This window comes from Pristis pectinata, chromosome 7 (assembly GCF_009764475.1).
Source record: "Pristis pectinata isolate sPriPec2 chromosome 7, sPriPec2.1.pri, whole genome shotgun sequence".
Classification (NCBI taxonomy): Eukaryota; Metazoa; Chordata; class Chondrichthyes; order Rhinopristiformes; family Pristidae; genus Pristis; species Pristis pectinata.
Window position 1 is genome coordinate 3,505,476 of NC_067411.1, and position 26,768 is coordinate 3,532,243.

The 26,768-nt window shown below is 44.6% G+C and overlaps 1 protein-coding gene across 2 annotated transcripts in view; it reads left to right on the top strand.

The window, feature by feature from the left end:
* paip1 (poly(A) binding protein interacting protein 1) overlaps positions 1-26,768 on the top strand; it is a 61,642-nt gene that overhangs the window by 24,076 nt on the left and 10,798 nt on the right. The window contains exons 4-11 of one of the 2 annotated variants that reach the window (XM_052020123.1): positions 1,419-1,622; positions 7,304-7,416; positions 13,148-13,259; positions 15,125-15,250; positions 15,557-15,663; positions 15,909-16,026; positions 19,013-19,067; positions 24,452-24,527. In XM_052020123.1, coding sequence (XP_051876083.1) covers positions 1,419-1,622; positions 7,304-7,416; positions 13,148-13,259; positions 15,125-15,250; positions 15,557-15,663; positions 15,909-16,026; positions 19,013-19,067; positions 24,452-24,527 — 911 coding nt within the window. Of the gene's footprint in view, positions 1-1,418; positions 1,623-7,303; positions 7,417-13,147; positions 13,260-15,124; positions 15,251-15,556; positions 15,664-15,908; positions 16,027-19,012; positions 19,068-19,666; positions 20,105-24,451; positions 24,528-26,768 lie in introns of those variants that run through there. The other variant, XM_052020124.1, reaches the window with a different exon arrangement.

Below are 26,768 nucleotides of genomic sequence, written 5' to 3' on the forward strand. Positions count from 1 at the left end.
CAACATTAAGTTGTGAAAGGTTGTATAGAATTGGAAGTGTTTTAGAACCATAGAACCATACAGCACAAAACAGGCCCTTCGGCCCACCGTGTCGTACCGTCCATCAGACCACCCTCACACTACCTAACCCCTTCCTCCCGCATATCCCTCTATCTCACGTTCCTCCATATGCCTATCCAACAAGCTCTTGAACCTGTTCAATGTATCTGCCTCCACCACCACCCCAGGCAGTGCATTCCATGCACCAACCACTCTTTGGGTGAAAAACCTCCCACCCATAACCTTAAAGCCATGACCTCTCGTCTTGAGCATTGGTGCCCTGGGAAGGAGGCACTGACTGTCTACTCTATCTATTCCTCTCAATATTTTATATACCTCTATCATGTCTCCTCTCATCCTCCTCCTCTCCAGTGAATAAAGCCCTAGCACCTTAAGCCTCTCCTCATATTCAATACCCTCCAATCCAGGCAGCATCCTGGTAAATCTCCTCTGCACCCTCTCCAATGCCTCCACATCCTTCCTATAATGAGGTGACCAGAACTGAACACAGTACTCTAAATGTGGCCTAACTAGAGTTTTGTAGAGTTTTCATGATTGGTTTTGCCTCCTGGACAACTGAGTTCTGGAGAGTCTTCTGCTCTCTGGTAAATTAGTTTATTCTTGTCATGTGTACTCAGGTACAGTGAAAATCTTGTCTTGCATGCCATTCATACAGATCAATTCATTACATCAGTGCATTGAGGTAGTACAAGGGAAAACGATAACAGAATGCAGAGTAAAGTGTTACAGTTACAGAGAAAGTGCAGAGCAGGCAGACAATAAGATGCAAGGTCATAACAAGGTAGATTGTGAGGTTTTATCGTACTAGGGAGCCTTTCGAGATAGAAGCTGTCTTTGAGCCTGGTGGTACATGTTTTCAGGCTTCTGCCCAATGGGTGGAGAGAGAAGAGAATGTCCAGGGTGGGAGGAGTCCTTGATTAAGTTGGCTGCTTTACCGAGGCAGCGAGAAGTGTAGACAGAGTCCATGGAGGGGAGGCTGGTTTCCATGATCTGCTGCTGTGTCCACAACTCTCTGCAGTTTCTTGCAATCACAGGCAGAGCAGTTGCCGTACCAAGCTGTAATGCATCTGGATAGGATGCCTTCTATAGTGCATCGATTAAAAATTGGTGCGGGTCAACAGGGACATGCCAAATTTCTTTAGCCTTCTCTGCTGATCCATTACTTTGCTAGAAGGGCAAGCATGTGAACAATAGATGGACAGAACTGCATTGTTTTTATATTTTACCAGGTGATCAGTTCTGTATTTATATTGGAGAATCTTTGTTCTGTATACAAAAAAGCAAAGCAGTTAAAGCAGTGGAAATCTTGAATTCTTAGATGAAATGTTTGACATGTGACTCTGCCCGTCCCTCTTCAGAAGGACGTGCCAGATGATGCCTATGCAGATTTTGAAATACCACCCGAACCCACACTTGCCGAATGTCTCCAAGAGTTCCTGAATCTTCTGACCTCTCACCCTGGGAGCTTTGAGCTGGAGATTGAGCAGTTCACAGAAATGATGAAAAGCTGTGTCAGCACTGAAGAAGTACTGCAAGAAGTGGTGGAGATAATCTACCAACAGGTGGGAATACTGGTGTGTGTGTGTGTGTGTGTGTGTGTGTTTTAGTTGGGGTGGATAAGAAGAAGGTATGTATGAAATGTTATGTTCACTGCAGTTGCAAATGTGTGCCTGCATGCTATGAGCCATGGTTACTGTGCAAATTGTGTTACAACTTTTTTTTAAAGAAAGTCTTGTGTATATAGATGGTTGGCATAGATGTGGTGGGCCAAAGAGCTAGTTTCTGTGCTGTACAACTCTGACTCTTGGTAACTGATTATTTTTGCATCACAACTGGACAGTGAGAAGATGCTTTTCCATGTTTGAATGTATTGTCAGTCTATGAATTCCTCTTGTTTTCAACTGGGTAAAGATTTTTCTCCTGAACTGTTTATTAGTGATTGCCTTGTATTTACAGTTCCTGGTTAAGTCTTCATGAATAAAACTTCTGTACTTAAATTTTTTAAACTAGTGATGAAACTGGTAGTGCAAAGGCCCAGAAAGTTAACATGGAACATTGCAGCACAGTACAGGCCTTTCGGCCCACGATGTTGTACCTACCTTTTAACCTGCTCTAAGATCAATCTAACCCTTCCCTCCCACATACCCCTCCATTTTTCTATCATCCATGTGCTAAGAGTCTTAAATGTCCCTAATGTATCTGCCTCTACCAGCACCCCTGGCAGCGCATTCCACACACCCACCACTCTGTGTAAAGAAACTCACCTCTGATATCCCCCCGTACTTTCCTCCAATCACCTCAAAATTATGCTCCCTCGTGTTAGCCATTTCCACCCTGGGAAAAAGTCTCTGATAAGATCTTTATTAGTCACATGTGTATTGAAACATGCAGAGAAATGCATCTTTTGCGTAGTGTTCTGGGGGCAGCCCTCAAGTGTCGCCACGCTTCTTGCGCCAACATTGCACGCCCACAACTTCCTAACCTGTACGTCTTTGGAATGTGGGAGGAAACCGGAGCACCCGGAGGAAACCCACACAGACACAGGGAGAACGTACAGACTCCTTACAGACGGTGGCTGGAATCGAACGCGGGTTGCTGGTGCTGTAAAGTGATATGCTAACCGCTACACTACCGTGCCTTCTCTGGCTGTCCATTTGATCTATGCCTCTTATCTTGTACAACATGGATTCAGGAAGGGCAGATCCTGTTTGACAAACTTACTGGAGTTCTTTGAGCGCAGTGGATAGAGGGGAACAGGTGGATGTTGTATACTTGGATTTCCAGAAGGCATTCGATAAGGTGCCACATAAAAGACTTATCCAGAAGATCAGGATGCATGGAGTTGGGGATAATGTATTGGCATGGTTAACCAAGGCAGAGAGTTGGGATAAATGGGTGTTTCTCTGGTTGGCAATTAGTGGGGTGTCGCAGGGGTTGGTGCTGGGCCCGCAACTTTTCAGATATACATTAATGATTTGGAAGAGGGGACACAGTGTAGCGTATCCAAGTTTGCTCATGATACTAAATTGAGCAGAAAAGTAAATTGTGCAGAGAGAGATAGATCAGTTAAGTGAGTGGACAAGGGTCTGGCAGATGGAGTACAATGTTGGTAAATGAGAGGTCATCCACTTTAGAAGGAAAAATAAAAGATTATTTAAGTGGTGAAAGATTGCCGCATACTGTTGTGCAGAGGGATTTGGGAGCGCTTGTGCATGAATTGCAAAAGGTTGGTTTGCAGGTGCAACAGGTTATCAAGAGGGCAAATAGAATACTGGCCTTCATTGGTAGAGGGATTGAATTTAAGAGCAGGGAGATGTACTGCCAAGGCCACACCTGGAGTACTGTGTGCAGTTCTGGTCTCCTTACTTATACTGGCTTTGGAGGCAGTTGAGAAGAGGTTCACCAGGTTGATTCAGGAGATGAGGGGATTAGCCTATGAGGAGAGGTTTGAGTCACCTGGGACTATACTCACTGGAATTCAGAAGAATGAGAGGGGATCTTATAGGAACAACGTTATGAAAGGGATAGATAAGATAGGTGCAGGGAAGTTGTTTCTACTGGTAGGCGAGACTAGAACTAGGGGACATCGCCTCAAGATTCAGGGAAGTAGATGAGGAGAAACTGCTTTTCCTAGAGTAGTGAATCTGTGGAATTTTCTGCCCAGGGAAGTAGTGGGGGCTACCTCATTGAATACGAGACGCAGATAGATTTTTTTACATAGTAGGGGAATGAAGGGTTATGGGGAAAAGACAGGTAGGTGGATCCGAGTCCACGGCCAGATCAGCCGTTATCTTATTGAATGGCAGAGCAGGCTTGACGGGCCAGATGGCCAACTCCTGCTGATGTTTTATCAGGTCATCTCTCATCCTCCTTCGCTCCAAAGAGAAAAGCCCTAGCTCGGTCAACCTATGCTCATAAGACATGCTCTCCAATCCAGGCAGCATCCTGGTAAATCTCCTCTGCACCCTCGCTAAAGCTTCCACATCCTTCCTGTAGTGACGCGACCAGAACTGAACACCATATTCTAAGTGTTGTCTAACCAGGGTTTTTATAGAGCTGCAATATTATCTTACAGCTCGAACTCAATCCCCCAACTGATAAAGGCCAACATACTCCTTCTTAATAACCCTATCAACTTGTGCAGCAACTCTTTGGACGTGGACCCCAAGATCCTCATTCCGCCACACTAAGAAACCTGCCATTAACCCTGTATTCTGCCTTCAAATTCAACCACTTCACACTTTTCCAGGTTGAACTCCCATCTGCCACTTCTCAGCCAGCTTTGCATCCTATTAATGTCCCATTGTAACCTTTGACAACCTTCTACACTATCCACAACACCACCAACCTTCATGTCATCTGCAAACCTACTAACACACCATTCCACATCCTCACCCAAGTCATTTATAAAAATCAAAGAGCAGGGGTCCCAGAACAGATCCCTGCAGAACACCACTGGTCACCCACCTCCAGGCAGAATACTCTCCATCTACTACTACCCTCTGCTTTCTGCGGGCAAGCCAATTCAGAATCCACACAGCCAAGTTTCCCTGGATCTTATGCCTCCTGACCTTCTGATTGAGCCTTTCATGGGGAACCTTATCAAACACCACATCCACTGCTCTACCCTCAATGTGTTTTGTCACATCCTTAAAGATCTTAATCAAGCTCATGAGGCACGACCTGCCCTTCAAAGCCATGCTGACTGTCCCTAATCAGGGAATGCTTCTCCAAATGCTCATAAATCCTGTCCCCAAGAATCTTTTCCAATATTTTGCCCACAAGACTCACTGGTCTATAATTCCCAGGGTTGTCTCTACTCCCTTTGAACAAAGGAAATAACATTTACCACCCTCCAATCACCTGGTACTACTACTGTGGCCAGTGAGGACGCAAAGATCATCGCCGAGGGCTCAGAATCTCTTCCCTCACTTACAATAGTAAGTGGGGTATATCCCATCTGGTCCCGGGGACATCTTCCTAATGTTTTTAAAAGTTCGAGCACATCATCCTCCTTAACATCGACATGTTCTAGCTTATTAGCCTGTTTTATGCTGTCCTCACAAATGTCAGGGTCTCTCTCACCTTGTAACTCTAGAGCCCTATCTGATCCTTCTAAACCTTAAGCTTCTTTCTTCCTCTTCATTAGATATTCCACATCTCTTGTCAACCATGGTTCCTTCTTCCTACCATCCTTTTCCTGCCTCAGTGGTATTTATTAGTCACATGTACATCAAACCACAGTGAAATGCGTCTTTTTGCATTACTGAGAATGTGCTGGGAGCAGCCCACAAGTGTTGCCACTCTTCCGTGCTGGCAACCTGTCAGCTGCAGCTTTCCCCAGTAGGCACCCCCCCCCCCCCCCCCCGACCCCACCAATGGTATCCAAAGCGGTATACCTGTTACTGGGGGGGGGGGGAAGCAGCCACAGGGGTGGTCTGCTCTGCCTATTCCCTTCCCCTTCTCCTGACAGTCACCCAGCTATCTGTCTCCCGTAACTTGGGTGTGGCTACCTTCCTGTAGCTTTTATCTGTCACCTCCTCATTCTCCTGTAGGAGCCGAAGGTCATCCAGCTGCAGCTCCATTTCCCTAACTGGGTCTGCAAGGGGCTGCAGCTGGATGCACCTCCCACAGATGTAGCCATCAGGGAGACTGGAGATCTCTCACATCTGGCAGGAAAAGCACACCATTGACCCTGGATCCATTGTCACTACTTTAGCTGGGCACTAACAGACAAAGAAAGGAACTTACCTTTGTCTCAGCTCCCCCACTGCAACAACAGCCACTCTGCTTGACCCTACCTTTTTATTAGTTGTTGCCAATTGGCTAATTTCCCATTCAATTATCACCTAACAATTTGGAGCTGTGCCTCTTGTATTGTCTGGAAAAGAACTGGGTCCCGACGCGCACCTCTTTATATGGCCCCTGCTTCTCACTCCAAGTCACGGCCCTCACTACCTGGAAAAGGGTCTGATGAAGGGTCTCTGACCTGAAACGTTAACTCTGTTTCTCTCTCTACAGACGTTGCCTGACCTGAGTGTTTCCAGCATTTTCTGCTTTATTTCAGATAACCCACATCTGTATTTTTTGATTTTTCAGCAGCATCTTGCTCTCTTGAAATCCACTGAACATTACGACATTTCTGTATTCGAGCTATGGCTCCAGAATGTTAACTCTGAAAATTAACTATTGCAAGTGTGGTGTGTTTTTCTTAACTTGTTGATTGTCTCTCCTTTATTTCTGTGTATGTTTGACCACATTGCATTCACATTTCCTGACTTAAACTCAGTTCAGGCTTTGCACCGCACATTGTGATTGGTTAAGCCAGTACCTTGTTACTCTGATACAGCTGCACATGTTGGGTGGTCACGGTATGGTTGTACAGCACGCTGGTGAAGCTGCACTTGGAGTCATGTGTTCAGGTTTGGTCACCCTGCTTTCGGAAAGATGTTACGTAAACTGGAAAGAGTGCAGAAAAGATCTACTGGGATGCTGCCAGGAGGAGGCACTGAGTTATAGGGAGAGATTGGACAGGCTTGCATCAGGTCTAAGAGAGGCAAGATGGCCAGTATAAAGAGAAGGGGAGTGGTGAGAAAGGATCCCGAGGAGGGGTGTGAGATGACAGGCAGGTTGTGCCAGGTAGGGGAGGTGAGCAGGGGTGGAGTTGAGAGACACTGGCAGGTGAATGATAGGTAGAGGCAGACAGCGAGAGAGAGAAGGAAAAGGGAGAAAAGAACAGAGCAAGTGAGAGGAGGGGGGTGTGAAGATGGGAGACTCCTGCTGCATGGACACAAAAGGCTCAGTGCTGGACAGTAAAGGAGGTGAGAATGGGAACCATCAGGGGAGAGGTGAACAACAGATGGAACCAGGTTTGGGAATGGGGGGGGGGGGGGAACCCATGTCTGAAGTGGCTGGATGGAGCAAGGAGGGGGACAAAGATGGGTATTAAGACACAAAGTTTGGTAACCAGGTAGAGGAATTTTGGAGAGACAAGGGACTACAGGTGCTAGAATCTGGAGCAAAAGAAACAAGCTGCTGGAGGAACTCGGTGGGTCAGGCAGCATCCGTGGAGGCAGAGGGATGGTCGACATTTCGGGTTGCGATCCTGCATCAGGACTGAGTGTAGAGGGGAGACGGTACCGAGCGTTTCCAGCATTTATCACCATTGTACTCGTGACCATTCTAGTTCCAGTTCTGCCTCCATGAGGATCCACTTCAATCTATTTTGTTTTCCTTCTCTTAGGCAACCACAGTTCCGAACTTCACATACACAGGAGCTCGACTATGTAACCACCTGTCACAGACCCTAACTATCAACCCCGAAAGTGGAAACTTCCGCCAACTTCTGTTAAAAAGGTAGGTGCTGGGTTATGCACTCTCTGAGGAAACTATACTGGCATCTGCTGTATTGTCCAGGCTCTCTTCTCATTGTCCTTGCCCCATGACAAATGGTACATTTCTTATCCAGAGTGAAGAAAACAGGACAAGATTGCGGTTAGTTCACAGAAATAAAATTTTACATTAATAACACCAGGATGTCCCAAGGCACTTTACAACCAATTAAATTCTTTGGGTCAGTAGCCATAGTACAAAATTGAGTACAGCAAGTTTCCTCAAACAGTGATGTGTTAATTTGGAATTGGAATTGGTTTATTATTGTCACATGTACAGTGAAAAGCTTGTTTTGCATGCCATCCATACACACCATTTCATGGAGTACAAGGAAAACAGAATGCAGAATAAAGTGTTACAGTTTTGGAGAAAGTGCAGTGCAGGCAGACAATAAGGTGCAAGGCCATTATGAGGTAGACTGTGAGGTCAAGAGTCTAGCTTGTTGTACTAGGAGACTGTTCAAGAGCCTTATAACAGTGGGATAGAAGCTGTCCTTGAGCCTGGTGGTACATGCTTTCAGGTTTTTGTATCTTCTCACAAGATCACAAGACAAAGGAGCAGAAGCAGGCCATTCGGCCCATCGAGCCTGCTCCATGAGCTAAACTAATACTATTCCTATCTAGCCCCAATTTCCGGCCTTGTCCCCATATCCCTTGATACCTTGACTAATTAGATACCTATCAGTCTCCTCCTTAAACTCCCCAATGATCGGGCCTCCACTGCTGTACGTGGCAAAGAATTCCATAATTTCACTACCCTCTGGCTAAAGAAATTTCTTATTTCTGTTTTAAACCGGTACCCTCTAATTCTAAGATTGTGCCCTCTAGTCCTGGACTCACCCAGCAAGGGAAACAGCTTAACCACATTTACTCTGTCCAGTCCTTTCAACATTCTAAATGTTTTTATGAGGTCCCCTCTCATTCTCCGTACTCCAATGAGTACAGTCCAGGAGCCGAAAAACGCTCATTGTATGTAAGCCCTTTCATTCCGGGAATCATCCTCGTAAATCTTTTCTGAACCCTCTCCAACATCAGTACATCCTTCTTAAGATAAGGGGCCCAAAACTGCACAGTACTCCCAATGAGGTCTCACCAGTGCCCCATAGAGCCTCATCAACACTTTCTTACTTTTATACTTTATACCTCTCGAAATGAATGCCAACATAGCATTCGCTTTCTTTACCGCCAATCCGACTTGGTGGTTAACCTTTAGGGTATCCTGCACGAGTACCCCCAAGTCCCTTTGTACTTCTGTACTTCGAATTTTCTCCCCTTCTAGATAATTGCCCGTTTATTTCTGTTTCCAAAGTGTACAACTGCACATTTCTCAACATTGAATTTCATCTGCCATTTCCTTGCCCATTCTCCTAAACTATCTAGGTCTCTCTGCAACCTTCCTGTCTCCTCAATGCTCTCTACTCCTCCACCTATCTTGGTGTTGTCTGCAAACTTAGCCACAAAACCGTTTACTCCATAATCCAAATCGTTAATGTACAGAGTAAAAAGAAGCGGCCCCAACACCGACCCCTGTGGAACACCACTAGTAACCGGTAGCCAACCAGAACAGGATCCCTTTATTCCCACCCTTTGCTTTCTGCCTCCCAGCCAATGCTCCACCCATTCTGTTATCCTACCTGTAATTCCATGGGCTCTCATCTTATTAATCAGCCTCTTGTGCGGCACCTTGTCGAAGGCCTTTTGAAAGTCTAAATACACAACATCCACAGCCTCTCTCTTATCCACCCTACCTGAGATTTCCTCAAAAAAACTCCAATAGGTTGGTCAAGCAGGATCTTCCCTTCACGAAACCATGCTGGCATGGACCTATCTTGCCTTGCACCTCTAGGTATTCCATAACCTCATCCCTGAGGACCGATTCCAATAACTTTCCCACCACTGATGTCTGTAATTTCCTTTATGCTGCCTCCCACCCTTCTTATACAGCGGAACTACATTAGTGACCCTCCAGTCCTCTGGAACCATGCCGGAGTCTATTGATTACTGGAAAATTATCACCAATGCCTCCGCAATCTCTGAAGCCACCTCCTTCAGAACCCCGGGGTGCACCTCATCTGGTCCGGGATGTTTATCTGTCTTTAGTCCATTTAGCTTCCCGAGCACCTTCTCTCTAGTAATCTTAACTGAATTCAGTTCTCTCCCCGAGACCCCTGACTATCTGGTATATTGCTGATGTCCTCCACAGTGAAGACCGATGCAAAATACTCAGTTTCTCTGCCATCTCTTTGTTATCCATTGTAACCTCTCCCGCACCGTTATCGATTGGTCCTATATCAACCCGTGTCTCTCATTTACTCTTCATATATTTAAAAAAATCTCTTTCATAATTCCTTTTCTTTCCTAATGACCTTCTTAGTTTCTTTCTGCAGGTTTTTAAAAGTTTCCCAGTCTTCTGTTTTCCCACTAATTCTTGCTTCCTTGTATGCCCTCCCTTTTGCTCTTATTTTAGCCTTCACCTCTCTCGTTATCCACATTTGTGCCTTTTTTCCACTCATAACCTTTTTTCTTGGAATATATCTGTCCTGCATTTTCCTTATTTCTCGTAGAAATTTCATCCATTTCTGCTCTGCCGTCCCTCTAGCTAGCTTACTTTTCCAATCAATTTGGGCTAGTTCCTCTCTCATGCCACTTTAATTTCCTTTGTTCCACTGAAATATTGACACATCTGATATCAGCTTCTCCTTTTCAAATTTGAAACTGAACTCAATCATATTGTGATCACTAGTTCCTAATGGTTCCTTTACCTTTAGTTCTCTAATCACCTCTGGTTCGTTACACAGTACCCAATCCAAAACAGCCAATCCCCTGGTAGGCTCATCAACAAGTTGCTCCAAAAGGCCATCCCATAGACATTCCACAAACTTGCTCTCCTGAGATCCACTGCCCTCCTGGCTTTTCCAATCGACCTTCCTGTTAAAATCCCCCATAATTACCCTGACATTGTCTCTCTGACATGCTTTTTCTATTTCTAGCTGTAACTTATAGTCCACATCCCGGCTGCTGTTAGGGGGCCTATATATCACCGCTATTATTGTCCTTTTACCCTTGTCATTTCTTAGCTCCACCCGTAAGGATTCCATTTCTTCTGACCCTATGTCCCTTCTCTCTATTGACTTTATATCATTGCCAACCATCAGGGCCACACCACCCCCTCTGCCTACCTGCCTATCTTTCCTATATACTGTGTACCCCTGGACATTTAGTTTCCACTCACCGCCTTCCTTAAGCTATGACTCGGTGATGAGGGGGGAGAAGAGAGAATGTCCAGGGTGGGTGGGGTCTTTGATTATGTTGGCTGCTTTACTGAGGCAGCAAAGTGTAGACATTTAGAGTCCACGGAGGGGAGGCTGGTTTCCATGATGTGCTGAGCTGTGTCCACAACGCTCTGCAGTTTCTTGCGGTCTCAGACAGAGCAGTTGCTGTGCTAAGCCATGATATCTGGATACAATGCTTTCTGTGGTGTACCTATAAAAGTTGGTGAGGATCAAAAGGGACATGCCAAATTTCTTTAGACTCCTGAGGAAGTAGAAGTGCCGGTGTGCTTTCCTGGTTTAACAATCAGATAATCTAAATTGGGTATTGGTTGATGGATAAATATTGGCCAAGATATTGGGAGGAGGAGTGTCCAAAAGTGGAAGCGGGCTGTATGGTGCTGGACATGAGGTTGGAAGCTTGGGGGGGGGGGGGGGGGGGGTGCGGGGGCGGGGGGGCAGGGGGTGGGGGTGGGGGGGGAGGATCTTGAGCAAATGAGTTCCATGACTGTGTGGGAGGCAAGTGGCCTGATATTTGCTAGTGGGGTCATGGTCTAGAGGGAGGTGTGAGAGGTGTCTGAGAGCTGACATTTGGCATCTGCAAGGTGGGAGCGTAGTTTGTCAGACCACAACACTGCCACCCTTGCCAGGTTTGGTCCAATGTCAGAACTGGTTCTTAGTGAAGTGCTGGAATATCAGAGGGCAGTATATTAGAGTGAGTAGGAAAAGCAGGAAATCAAGGTGGTCAATGGACTGTTGGCAGTTAGACCGAGAGAAGGTTAGAGACTAGAAAGAAGGGTCTAGGTGGATCAGGAATTCTGGAGACGGGAGAAAGGGTCAACAATCTAGGGTGAAGATTTCTACCCAAAGAAATGGGCATGGTGGAAGAAGAGTTCAACGTCATATTGTCATTAATATAGGGACGTACAGTGGCATGCAAAAGTTTGGGCACCCCTGGCCAAAATTTCTGTTACTGTGAATAGCTAAGCGAGTAAAAGATGACCTGATTTCCTAAAGGCATAAAGTTAAAGATGACACTAATATTTTAAGCAAGATTACTTTGTAAAAGATGGAAATAAAAGTTTCAAAATAACAAAAAAGGAAAAGGGCCCGAAGCAAAAGTTTGGGCACCCTGCATGGTCAGTACTTAGTAACACCCCCTTTGGCAAGTATCACAGCTTGTAAATGCTTTCTGTAGCCAGCTAAGAGTTTTTCAATTCTTGTTTGGGGGATTTTCGACCAAAAGGGTGCAGAATTTCATGAAAAGAACACCTCTCCAACTGTTAAGCCCGGGGGTGGATCGATCATGCTTTGGGCTTGTGTTGCAGCCAGTGGCACGGGGAACATTTCACTGGTAGAGGGAAGAATGAATTCAATAAAATACCAGCAAATTCTGGAAGCAAACATCACACCGTCTGTAAAAAAAAAAGCTGAAGATGAAAAGAGGATGGCTTCTACAACAGGGTAACGATCCTAAACACACCTCAAAATCCACAATGGACTATCTCAAGAGGCACAAGCTGAAGGTTTTACCATGGCCCTCACAGTCCCCCAACCTAAACATCATTGAAAATCTGTGAATAGACCTCAAAAGAGCAGTGCATGCAAGACGGCCCAAGAATCTCTCAGAACTAGAAGTTTTTTGCAAGGAAGAATGGGCGAAAATCCCCCAAACAAGAATTCAAAGACTCTTAGCTGGCTGCCAAAAGCATTTACAAGCTGTGATACTTGCCAAAGGGGGTGTTACTAAGTACTGATCATGCAGGGTGGCCAAACTTTTGCTTCGGGCCCTTTTCCTTTTTTGCTATTTTGAAACTGTAGAAGATGGAAATATAAAAATAATCTTGCTTAAAATATTAAAGAAATGTGTCATCTTTAACTTTATGCCTTTTGGAAATCAGGTCATCTTTTACTTGCTTAGCTATTCACAGTAACAGAAATTTTAACCGGGGTGCCCAGACTTCTGCATGCCACTGTAAGGGTTCGATGCTGAGACCTTTGAGGGCCGATTGCTCAGGATCAGAGAGGGGAAGATCAGTAGGGATGGTGAAAACACAGCGGGGACTGGGTCTGAGGGTGTGAGAAGAAAATCTTTTTCATAATGGAGTTTGATGGATAAATTAAGAGAGCAAAAGGGCCAATTCTGCTCTTTGAATTAAACCCACAGCTTTTTTGTCTACCTGAAAGGGTGCAGCATCTCTTTTGACACCTCCAACAGTGCAACACTCCCTTGGAAAGGTATTGAATGTTCCTCTGTAATTCTGTGTGCAACCTCTGGAGTGGATCTTAAACCCACAAGCTTCTGGATCAATGGCAATGCTGCCTAATGAGCCAAGGATTATGCCTGCTGGGTTAGTTGCTGGACTGCAGAAAGCAGGTAGTAGTGCTTGCTTCTCAGTCTGCTGTGGCCTTGTCCTCTTTCCACAGGTGTGAGAAAGAATTCGTGAAGAAAGAGGAGGCAGTGGCGGGAGATGAAATGACCAAAAAGAAGTTCCACTCATTCGTGCTGTTTTTGGGTGAGCTGTACCTCAACCTAGAGGTGAGGCTTCAATTGTTTAATCTGCTGTTTGATTTGGAGAAGCTCCATGAAAAGTAAACTGGGAGGAGGGGGGTTACGTCAGAAAACGTTATTGTTTCAGTCCTCACAGTCAAACAGCACAGAAACAGGCTCTCCTGCCCACCATGTGAAATCAACAGACATCCTGGAATTGCATTAGCAGCTATAGCTCCTCCAGATCTATTTTGATGAACTTAAGGCCTTTTTCTCACCTTTTTAGACCATCTTACCTCTTCCCGTGATCTTTCCTCCTCATGTGTTCTATTACTATCCATGGTCAAAGTCAATGTTGAGTTTATTGTCATATGCATAAGTCCATGTGTGCACAGGTGCATTGAAAAACTTGCAGCAGCATCACAGGCACACAGCATCAGATAAAGAGCATTCACAAGAAAAATATAAGACAACTTTTACAAACAATTAGAACAAACAAAAATAACTAAGTACATTTTAGTTCAAAGTGGTCATAGTGTTGCTAAACTCTAGTGATCAGGGTTGTGCTGGTTGGTTCAAGAACCCAATGGTTGAAGGGAAGTAACTGTTCCTGAACCTGGTGGTGTGGGTCTTCAGGCTTCTGTACCTCCTGCCCGATGGGAGCTGCGAGAAGATGGCACGGCCCAGATAGTGGAGGAATCTTTGATGATGGATGTTGCCGCCTTGAGGCAGCGCCTCCTGTAGATACTCCCGATGGTGGGGAGGGATGTGCCCGTGATGTACCGGGCAGAGTCTACTGCTTTCTGTAGCTTCTTGCGTTCTGTGCATTTGAATTGCCGTCCCAGACCGTGATGCAACCAGTCAGGATTCTTTCAACAGCACATCTGTAGAAGTTTGTTAGAGTTTTCAGTTACAAGGCAAACCTCCTTAACCTCTTAAGAAAGGAAAGACGCTGGCGCGCTTTCCTTATAATTGCATCTGTGTGCTGGGCCCAGGACAGGGCATCTAATATGTTAACACTCGGGAATTTAAAGCTGCTGACTCTCCACCGCAGATTGAATTACCTCAAAAAATTTACCTAGCCAAGTAATTACTTAGCCAACAAGGTTTACTAGGAAAAGCTGGCATCTAGTTTTTCTTTTGTAGAAATGATAACTCCATGGAACTTTTTTCCTCAAACGGCAGCAGGGTGAATATTTTTAAGGCAGAGGTGGATAGATTCTGACTAAGCATGCAGCTGGGAGGTGAAAGGTTCCTGGCGGTAGATGGGAATGGGTCTCATCGGGTCAAGCAGCAGCTGTGGATGGTGAAACATAGTTGATGTTTTCTAAACGCTTCAGAATCCTGGCAATCGACCTGAAACATTAGCTTTGTTCCTCTCTCCACAGATGATGCCTGACCTGAGTGTTTCCAGCATTCTATGGTTTGTACATTAATGAAATGAGCAGCTGCTTATCCAGTTTTCACTTGTGGAGCTGATGTAAAATGATCAGAATTTCCCTGCTCAGATTCTTTGATCCAGCAGTAATTTTTAAAGGGAATTGGGTATCTACTTAAACTACGTAGTTGTGAGGCTTTGGACCCAGTACAAAGGGTGGGGTAGTGGTCCAGACAGGTACAAGCAGGTCTAACGAGCATAGGCACTCCAAGGTCTGGCAAAAGACAGGACGTGCAATTTTGTTTTTAAGGATGTTTGAGGATAAATATCGGCTAAGCTGAATGATTCCTACGTCATGAGATTATAACCCTTGAGTTGAATGCGCTGATATTTAACTGTTTACTTTGATTTGAATCAACTGTACATAACACTACATTCAGTCACACTAGAGCATGTAGTAACATTTTATTGCAGCAGAACAAATTTATTTATTACTTGAGGATTTTCCTTTATTTTCCTCCCTGTGGATTTGCAGATCAAAGGTACAAATGGGTCAATGGTACGAGCTGATATTCTGCAGACTGCACTCCATGAATTATTGAACACACTGCTTTCTAAACCTGTGGATGATAACCTCACTTGTGCTGTAAAATTACTGAAGGTATGATGTCAGCTTTCATTTGCCTCTCCTTTTTGCCTTGAGTATTTTCCTTCCATTCGTAAATATTGAGGGAATGAATTTTCACTTCTCCCCTATCTACAGTACATGTCCCACGTAGGTCCCTCTTGCATGGACCTCTTTTTCCCTCCATGCATTTCCTACCTGCCTGTAGATAGGGGAGAAATGAAAATTCATTCCCTCAATATTGACAGACTTTTGTACAATATGTGCTCCCTTCCCCTCTGGTCATGTCTCCCGATAGGCCCTCCCACTGCTCTCCCTTTTAATTGTCTTCTTTGTGCTCAGCTGACGGGATCAACATTAGAAGATATCTGGAAGAAAGAAGGAAAATCCAATATGGACGATATAATTCAGCGAGTTAAGAACGTTATTCTAGATTCCAGCTGCAGTAGGTAAGTGTTCATGGGGCATTGAAGGAAGACTCTGTTTGATCAACGTTTTGGCCACCCACTGGATCCACCAAACAATTATTGTGTACAATATGTGCACGTGCCTAGGTATTAAACTTCAGAATTTTGTTGTCAGATCAATTGCATTTGCTTCTTTAATAGGGCTGAGGGCTTTGATCTCAGTGGACTATTGAAGCCCATTACCTGATCTTGGCACTGATTTACTTTCTGATCTTAACTCTTCCCAGAGATGTCAAGCAGATGTTGTTGAACCTGTTGGAGCTGCGATCTAGTAACTGGGGCCGTGTTCACACAGCAGCTACGTACAACGAAGCTACACCTGAGAATGATCCCAACTATTACATGGTGAGGGCACATGCATTTGTCTATTGCCTGTTGTTGCCACTGAAGTCCCCAGGTGCGTTTCACAACTCAGATAAGCCAAATGTTAAATTACACTCCAGGACTTGGATTTCTGTCGAATCCCTCATAGTTTTCCAAAGTGCTTCACAGGAAGTAAACTTGAGCACAATTACATTTAGGTTGAATGCAGAAAGTGCACCATTTAATGTACAAGGCAGAACACTTGCTTGGCTCAACCTGGATGGACCTGTGGCTCTTTATCTATCTGCTATTGTTTGTGAGTAGCAGTGTGGTAATGGATGACATGTCTGCTAAGTGTCGGCCAGGACACGAAAGAAACTCCCTGCTCCTTGAAATTTTACTATGGGATCTCTTAAACCACCTTAGAATGCAGGCCAGATCTTTTGGCACCTCATTGTAAAGATGATGCCTTCAATGAGTGTAGCACTTTTCAATTGCCATTGCTGGAATGGGACTCTTTACTGTGTGACCCTGGGCTACCCATTAAGCCATGCCTGATGTGTTAAAGCATCCACAGCTACTGGCATCGATGTCATTGAAAGCTGTAAAAGTCAGGATAAGAACCAATGTTCTCAGATGCTTAGGACCATGGATGGGTCATCAGTGGGCTGCAGAATCAGCAGTTGGGTGGGAAATCAGCCAACTTTGGAAGTTATGATGGTCTTTGTGGCGGTATTAATGTCAGGAGACCAGGTAACTAGTTAAATCTTGTAAAACTTAAAACTTTGTAAATGGCCCAAAGAAATAATCTTGTAATTGGTTGAGTTGCCTTCTCACCACCCCAAATGTTTGTGTCATTGACACAACGCTAAGGTTATGCAGTGGGGTTTGAATCAGTGGACATCAATGTATTGACAATGCTCACAGCTTTCTGCTTTTCATTACGTGTCTGAAGGTACATTTTGGTCACAATCTTTTTCTTTCAGAAGTGGTTTTGGATCACAAAGGATCACACACAGTTCAAAGGGCTCCAGGTTTCCCTGATTGGGGATAGGGCAGAGGATCACAAATGTAAACCTTGTCCCTCCAAATATTGCAAATGGGGCATGCCTTGTGTATGAAGGACGAAGGATTTTGTACCCTCCAGTTGCATATCCAAGCAGCCAAGTCAGCCAAGTGACAATTAAACAAATAACTACAGTGGGTTAAACCATCTTTTTACCAGGTTGGCTATGTTGTTTTACTGGCAGTGAATATAAATAAAGCGGGAATAGGCCTTTCAGCCTCTGCTGCCTGTACTGCCTCTCATGGCTGATCTTTTACCTTCTCCTTATCTTGGGTCTGAATGACCAGCCAATTTGAGACCGATCCTTGGTTCTAGACCGAGGGAAAATTGTTCTCTGCAACTACTTTGTCAAGCCCCAAAGAATTTTGTATGTTTTATTTAGATCACTTTTCGTTATTCTAGACTTGAGACTGTAACTCCAGTCTTGTTAATCTTATTATAGGATATATTGCTCATCCCAGGAATCAATCTGATAAACCTTCATGGCATTCCATCTATTGCAAGTATACCTTTGTTAGATAGGGAGATCATACATATGGACGTGTTCCTGATGTGGTATCTCCTGGGCACTGTGTCATTTCAGTAAGATTCCTTTACTCTTGTACTTAAATCCTTTTGTGTAAAGGCCAACCTGCCATTTGCCTTCCTAATTATTTTCACTACCTGCACATTTACTTTTGGTGATTCATGTACAAGGATCCCCATGTCTTTCTGAATGCCAACCCCTTCAGTCTCTCAACATTTAAAAAAAAACATTTTGCTTTTTTTAAGTACCCAATATTCCACAGTATATTCTACTTGTCTTTGTCCATTCACTGACTATCCTCTTGAAGTATCTCTGCATCCTCCTCGTAACCCATGCTGCCACCCAGCTTAGAAAACTTGGTTATGTTACATTTGACCCCCTCCCGCTACCCCTCCCCCTCACACTCGGCTTCCCTGTCTGAAAATGACCCATTTATTCCCATTAGCCAGTCCTTAATCTTTGCCACTATATTACGCTCAATATCCTACACTCCAGTTTTGTTTAAAAAGTTATCGTGTGGCAAAGATCTTCTGGAAGTTCAAATTCACCTCATCCACTGGTTTCCCTCATCTATTCTGATAGATTTTCCTTGCATGAATCTACATCGACTCTGCCCAGTTCTATTCTCTGAGTACCCTGTTACCACCACAGATTTTGTATGGCAGCATTCTGATGGTTTGAATTTGCAGCGGGAATGGCAGTCCACTTTCTTGCCCTTTTCCCCAGGTCGGTGGGATGGTGAGGGTTGGTGCATTTACCATCGTTTCTTGCTGCACCCCTCCTAATGCCAGTCATAGAGTAATACAGCATTGAAACAGGCCCTTCAGCCCACCTTGTCCATTCCAACCAAGGTGCCCACCAGCTAGACCCATTTGCCAGCGTTTGGCCCATACCCCTCTAAACCTTCCCTATCCATGGACTTACCCAAATGTCTTTTAAACGTTATAATTGTACCTGCCTCAACCACTTCCTCTGGCAGCTCGTTCCGTATACTCACCACCCTCTGCATGAAGAGGTTGCCCCTCGGGTCCCTTTTAAATCTCTCCCTTCTCACCTTAAACCTATGCCTTCTAGTTTTTAGTTTCCCTTGTTGAATTATTGAAAATTACAATGGACCAGGAGGAAGCAAGGCTACCAGCAGGTCTGTCACTCAGTGCACCCAGCCTGATTTCTGTTTCCTTGTTTGTAGAAGTTGGTGCAGAGTAGTTACCACTTACTGAATGAGGCATTGCTGGAGTGGTCATCGACCATTTGATATATTAATAGCTCTTGGATATTTTCTCCCAATCTGCATGTTAATCACATCAACCTGTACAAAAATAACCTGTGCACATGGACCCAATGAGTTAACCTGCTAAAGGAACTAATGCTGAACTAGTGTGACTCTTGTGTACTTCAGGAGCAATGAGTAACATTTATTATGTTTTAATTTTCAGAATGAGCCTGTATTTTATTCAGCAGAGGGTATCCCTCTCACTCCAGCAGACCCAGGTTAGTCTTTTAGCGTCAGCCAGTCAATTATTTTTAATTTACTGATCCATTCCCTCCCTTCAAATGACACAAAAGGAATGGGGCTTGAGAAAGAATGTGTCCTACTCCTGGACCAGATGGCTGGTTCTGAATTTCACTGGTCCGAATTGTACTCTTCAGAGATTTCTTATTTGCACAGAAATGTGATGGTTTAAAACAGTGAAAGATATTGGTTGTTAAGACTGATTCTTCCCTATAAAAGCGGAATCTGGAACAAGGGAAGATGCTGGTGCTAGTTCAATGTCAATCTTTCTGCGCTGAGTATGAAGGTGTGCAGTGGAAAGCGTAATGGAACTGGTCAAAGGGGAGCTGATGGTTTAATGGGAAATTTGGTTTGTGAGAGATGGATGAAATTTGGGGATTGAGGATTAAAGAGAAAGCATCAACCTGAGGAGGTTGAATGTCCATCATCATGAGTGACCTAGTAGTGCCACTATTGGACATAGCTGCCAGGTTGCATCTGCAGCTGGTAGTAAGTGTACCAATGTGAGGAATAAACCTACCAGACCTTGTCCTTGCCAATGTACATGTTGTAGATGCATCTACCTGTGTATTCATAGGCGGAAATGGCTACAAGTGCAGATGAGTTGTGGACATAGTCCAGCGCATCACGGACACCAGCCTCCCCTCCTTGAACTCTGTCTTTACCTTTCGCTGTCTTGGTGAAGCAGCCAGAATAATCAAAGACCCCAGCACCTGGGACATTCTCCCTTCTCTCCTCTTCCATCGGGTAGAAGATACAGGAACCTGAGGGCACGTACCATCACACTTAAGGACAGCTTCTACCCCACTATGATAAGACTATTGAATGGTTCTCTTATACAATGAGATGGACTATGACCTCATGATCTACCTTGTTGTGACCTTGCACCTTGTTGCACTGCACTTTCTCTGTAGCTGTGACACTTTACTCTGTACTGTTATTGTTTTTACTTGTGCTACCTCAATGCACTCTGTACTAACTCAATGTAACTGCACTGTGTAATGAAATGACCTGTACGATCGGTTTGCAAGACAGGTTTTTCACTGTACCTCGGTACAAATGACAATAATAAACCAATACCAATACCACTGTAAAGCTGCCCTCCATCATATTATAGGATAGACCTGGTGCACGTTTGGAGAGAGAAGACTGCAGATGCTAGAATCTGGAGCAAAAAGGAAACTGCTGGAGAAAGTTTATAGGCAGAGCAGCATCTCTAGGGACCTTCTCCAGTGCCAGCATGAGGCCCAACACAAACTAGAATTGCAACACTTCATGTTCCCCCAGGTAGTCTATAACCCAATGTTTAAAACAATGAATTTTCCAATTTCAGGTAACCATTACCCTCCGGTGTTTTTCCATCCTCTCTCCTTCCCATCCACCTCCAGTCCTCCCAATTTTGTTCCCTTTCCTATAACCCCCAGCCCTCCATTACCCATGTTCCCCCCACCCACTATCCACTCATGTCACCTACTAGATCTCCCCCATCTGGTTCCATCTGCTCTTCATCTCTCCCCTAATGGCTTCCATTATCACCTTTCTTGCATCCTATTCCAGCACTGAGCCTTGGTGTTCCTGCGTATCACCCTCCTAGCTGTCTCCACCTTCATCCTCCACCCTTCCTTGATCCATTTGCCTTTCTTTTCCTGACTGCTTTCACCTATCACCCACCTGCTTCTGTCTCCCAGCTCCACCCCTCAGCTGCCACCACCTGACTCCATCTGTCTGTCATCCTTCACCCTTACTCGGTCCACCTGACACCTACTGGCCCCTGACTCATCCCTCCCCCTCTCCTCTTTACACCAGCCATCTCCCCTCTCCACTCTCAGTCCTGATGCAGGGTCTTGACCCAAAACATCAACAATTCCTTTTCCCCCACAGATACTGCTCGACTCGCTGAGTTCCTCCAGCAGATTGTATTTTGCAGTACACATTTGATTGCTCAAAACAGAGGTGCAGTGATTATCTGCACTTGAAATGTACGTTGTCATAATCTGTAACCTCACGGCCAATATATCCTTAACATGTTGCAATCAAGGCAGAACATCGAACTTGTTCCAACAAGGAGTGCAAGTCATGCTAAGAATAGTACCAGGCATCCTGAAAAATAAAGTATGATCTGCGAATCTGTACTATGGGATTACACGATTGCTAAACATCATGCAAAAGGCAGAACAAAGCGATTCCACAACCTCTGGATCAGGTCAAAGCTTGCGATTCCTATGATGTCTATTTGTAAATGGTGGTGGACAGTTAAACAGGTAATGGGAGGAGGCAGCTATGAGAACATCCCAATTCTTGACGAGGTTGGGGCTGAGTTTGCAACTGCTAATGACTCATAATCGTGTGCAGCCAGAAGTCTCGGGTGTTTGATCTATCTCTGCTTCCTCCTGAGGTCCCCAGAATCTAGCCAAGCCGATTCACGCCATGTGCTCAGACAATGGGATACAGTAAAGGTTATGGGACCGGACACATCTTGACTGTAACACTGAAGACCTGCCCTCTAAAACTAAAACTAGCTATGCTTCTAGCCAAGTTGTTTCCATCCAGCTACGACGTGTCACCACAACAGTGTGGAAAATTGCCTAGGTATTTCCCACTACGTAGAGCAGGTAAACTCCAAACCAACTATTCATTGTCCGGCAGTCCATTCTCAGTCTTCAGCCAACCAATGGAGGGTGACGTTAGCAGTGCTATCAGGCGGCACTTACTCAACAATAACCTGCTCACCAATACCAATTTGAATTTCATCAGGATCATTTGGCTTTTGGCCTCATCATGGTTTTGATGGATCAAACAGTTGAATTCCAGAACTGAGTTGAGAGTTGGCTGCCTTTGACTTCAGGACAACTACTGACCAACTGTAAATCAGGAAACTGGTAAAATTGCAGTCTGTCAATAACCAGGATACACCCTTCAATGGAAGAAGTCATACCTTACACAAAGGAAGATGGTTGTGGTGTTGGAGTTCATCCTTCCTAGCCCAACAATATTATTGCAGGGGTTGATCAAGCCAGTGTCTTAGACCTAAACATCTGTAGCTGCTTCTTCAATGAACTTCATTTTATCATAAGGTCAGAAGTGGGGTTGTTTGCTAATGATTGCACAATGTTCAATTCCATTCATGACTCCTTGGATAGGAAATCAGTCCATGCATGCATGCAGCAAGACTCTGGCAACAGTCAGGCATGCACCTATGTGGCAAGTAACATTTGCCCCATAACTGGCAGGCTATGACCTCCAACAAAAGAGAGTCTGACTTCCTACCCCTAATATTCTATGCCATTACCCTTGCTGAGTGCCCCACTCTTGACATCCTGAACATCACCAGTGACTAGAAACTCATTGGACCAGTCCCATAAATACCGTGTTAGAAGGGAAGAATACAGGCTAAATAACTGGCGGCAGGTGGCTCATCTCTTCACACTCCAGAACCTTTGCACCATCTACAGGCCACAAGTCTGGCTATTGATGACATACTCCCCACTTGCCTAAATGAGAGCAGCTTCAACAGAGGAGAGAAGTTCTGACACCATCCAAGACAAAGGAGCCTGCTTGATTTGCACTGATCCTTTTCCAGAACATCTCTCCATCACCAGTGAACAGTGACTGCAGTGTGTCCTGTCTACATAATGTACTGCCATTTCTCATCTAGCCAACTGTAAGAGCACTCCAAAACCAAGACTTCTACCCTGACTGCCAGAAAGACTAGCAATCAAATGCACGAGTTCACCATTGCTTGCAGGTTCCCCTCCAAGTCGCACACCATACTGACCTGAGAACATATTGCCATTCCTCCTTCATCGCTGAATCTAAATCTTGGCACTGCCTCCCCAACAGCACCTGGTCACCCAAACAGTTCAAGAAGGCAGTTCACCACCAGCATCTCAAGGGCAATTAGGAGTGGGCAACAAATGCAGTCCTTGTCAACAAGGTCCATATTCTGAAAAGTGAATGTAAAAGGTCCCTGGCTGATCTGTACTCTGCCTACTTTTATAGCTCAGTGTCCTCAGCCAGCTAACATTTATTACATTTTGTAGGAGGGATGTATGGTAATTTATGTGGAAGTGTTTCTAATCCTAATCCTAGCTCTGATTTTAGGGATTCATACCCTTGAGTGCAAAGAGTAGAACACGTTTCTTCTATCTGCACGGTTTATATGCTGTTATATGGCTAAGAAACAGAGCCAGCTTTCATGGGTTGAAATGGCTGAGGAAGTCATTTAGTTACATCATAACTAAAGATGCCTCAACTTTTGATGGGTAATTAGAATTGAGCAATAACCTGTTGCCCTTGCCCATTGAAGGCCATATCCCAAAAAATGAACTGGGGGGGGGGAGAGAGATAAAATAAACCTCTTGATCCATTACACAAAAAACTGTGGGTGAGAGCTTTGGGAACCATAGTCAAATGCCACTTGTTTTCTCTTCCCCACCCCACCAAATTGACCACAGTTAATCATAATGCATACTTCACTTGGGATTCAAGTCCATAGTTCCCTGATAAAGGCAACACAGGTCGATAGGGTGGTGAAGAAGGCATATGATATGCTGGCCTTCGTAGATCGGGGCATAGAATATAAAAACTGGGACGTTATGTTGCAACTTCACGAAACACTGGTGAGGCTTGAGTATCGTCTGCAGTTCTGGTCACCACACTATAGGGAGAATGTGGGTGTGCTAGAGAGAGAGTGCAGAGGAGGTTCGCCAGGAAGTTGCCCGGATTAGAGGACTTTAGTTATGAGGAGTGATTGGATAGACTGGGCTTGTTTTCCCTGGAGCAAAGAAGGCTGAGGGCAACCTGATAGAGGGATATAAAATGATAAGAAGCATAGATGGAGTAGTCAGAATCATTTATCCATTGTAGGGGTATCAAAAACAAAAGGGCATGGGTTTAAGGTGAGAGGAAGGAGTTTTAAAGAGGGGGTTGAGGTGTGTGTTTTTTTTATATACATAGTTGTTGCTGTCTGGTGGTGGAATCAGATGTAATCACTGTTTATTCAGAAACTTAAATAGGCAAGGAATAGAAGGATACGGACCTAATGCGGGTTAATGGGATTAGTGTAGTGCAAAAGGGTTGGCATGGATATGATGGGCTGAAGGGCCTGTTTCTGTATTGTACAACTCTATCCAATCTCAAATTACTTAATCACCACAAACCAAAACAACGTTGCTCTTTTTAATGTCAATGATACTCTTTCGCCTTTCAACAGACATCTGACTTGTTAAAATATCTTTGTGTTTTTTATAGAATTATTGAACGCAGGGTAAAATGTGCACAGATTTTCCCCCACAGGATTTTGAGCTACATTTCTGCTTGGGGGAAGAAAAGTTTAGTTATTTTTTTTCTGCTTGGGTTTCAGATTACCTGGAAAAGTACCAGGAGATGATTGATCGAGAGGAGTTGTTCCAAGGTTATTCCGATGAAGATGGGGATGCGTGAGTTTTTCTCTTTCTGATCACTGTCATGTTGTGTGAGATTTCAAAACATGGATTTGACTGAAGGTATCGTGGGAATGTGAAGCTGAGTCAATAGAACATAGAACAATACAGCAGCTGGACAGGCCATTCAGCCCAGGATGTTGTTCCGATCGTGATGCCAATGTTCTCCTGTGTATCATCCATATCCCTCTATTCCCTCCATATTCATGTGCCTATCTAAAAGCCTCTTAAACTCCACCAAACTGCCTGCTTCCACTACTACCCCTGGTAACCTATTTCCATGCAACCACTCCCTGTGTAAAAGGGAAAAAAAAATTTGCCCCTCATGTCACCTTTAAACTTCTCCCCTCTAATCTTAAAAGCATGTCATCTGGTGGAGTCATTGAAAAGTAGAACAGATTGGAGGGGCTGAGTGGTGCATTCCTATTCCTATTATGGGAATTTGGTTCAGAATTTGGAATAAAGTTAGTCAAACAACAAGGAAACAGGCCCTTCAGCCCAACTCATCCATGCTGACCGAGGTACCTTCCAGAGTTGGTCTCATTTACCTGTGTTTGGTCCATCTCCCTCTAAACCTTCCCTGTCCAAATCACTTGGACAATTAATACAGCCTTGACTGTAAAAGATTCAACTAAACTAGATTCAACTCTTTAAATCTTTCCCCTCTTACAATAACCCTATGCCCTATACTTTTAGGCTCCCCTACCCTGGGATAAAGACTGTGACCACCCACCTTGTTTATGCTCCTCGTGTTTTATAAACCTCTTGAAGGTCACCCCTCAGCCTCCTTTGCTCCAGGGAAAGCAGTCCCAACCTATCCAGCCTCCCCTCACAAATCAAGCCCTCCAGTTCTGGCAATATCCTTGTGAATCTTTGCTGCATCCCCTCTAGTTTAATCGCATTGTTCCTTCAGTAGGGCGGCCAGAACTACACATGATATTCCAGCTGCAGTCTCACCAATGTCCCAACTCTTGCACTCAATGTCTCGTTTGTTGAAGGCAAGCCTGCCAAATGTCCTCTGCACCTGTGTCTCCACTTTCAGAGAATTATATACTTGTACCCCTGGGTCTCTCTGTTCTACAGCACTCCCCAGGGCCCTGCCATTCACTGTGTATGTCCTGCCCTGGTTTAACTTCTGAAAATCCATCACTTTGCACTTGACTGGGTTAAGTTCCGTCTGCCATTCCTTGGTCCACTCGTAATATGAGACAAACTTCTTCACAGTCCACCACCCCAGTTGTGGTGTCATCCATAAACCTACTAACCACACCACACATTCTCATCCAAATCATTAATATATATGACAAAAAATGACAAAGAGAAAATGATCTAATGGGACATTTCTGGTGATTTAAGCTTATGAACTGCTGGATAAAGGCTATCCCTTTTACCTGCTACCTCTTGCTCTACCTCCTTCCCCCATCTTTTTATACTGGCTATCTCCCCTCTTCCTTTCCAGTCCTGATGAAGGGTCTCAACCCAAAACGTCGACTGTCCATTTCCCTCCATTGATGTTGCCTGACCCGATGAGTTCCTCCAGTATTTTGTGTGTCGCTCCAGATTTCCAGCACCTGCAGTCTCTCTTGTGTCCCCTTTGACCAAGCTTTTAGTTATCTGCCTATTACATCAAGTAGATTGTATTCAGAATGCTCCTGTGAAGTGTTTTGGGTTTGTTTTGCCACATTGCACTCCTTCAATATTGCGGGCTTCATGTTTGATTTAACGGCCATCATAATGAGGGCACAGTACAAACAAGCCCGCTGCTATTTCTAAGGTTGGGCAATTAATGCAGACTTGACTGTAAAAGATTAAGCTAATTCATTGTTTCAGTCACGATGCATTAACACTCATTTGTATCTGTTGGGAAACAGATAAAAATGGACTGAATTACATATACTTTATAAATACAAAATGTGGTTCCAGTTAAAAAGATATTTGAGCTCGTCTTCCAAGCTAGCTGTTCCCATACTCCCTCTGAAATAAGGCATGGTGGGCAGCAATTGGTGCTTCTGCCTCACAGTTCCAGGAACCCAGGTTTGACCTTGGGTGCTGTCCATTTGGAGCTTGCATGTTTCCTTCGTGGCCAAGTGGGTTACCCCTGGGTGCTTCAGTTTCTATCCACGTCCCAAAGACGTGCTTATTGTAAATTACCCTTATTGTAGTTAGGTAGCAAAGGAGTCAAAAGGGATTTGATGTGCGTGAGAGAGAGTAAATTGCAAGAAAAACAAGGGGAGAATT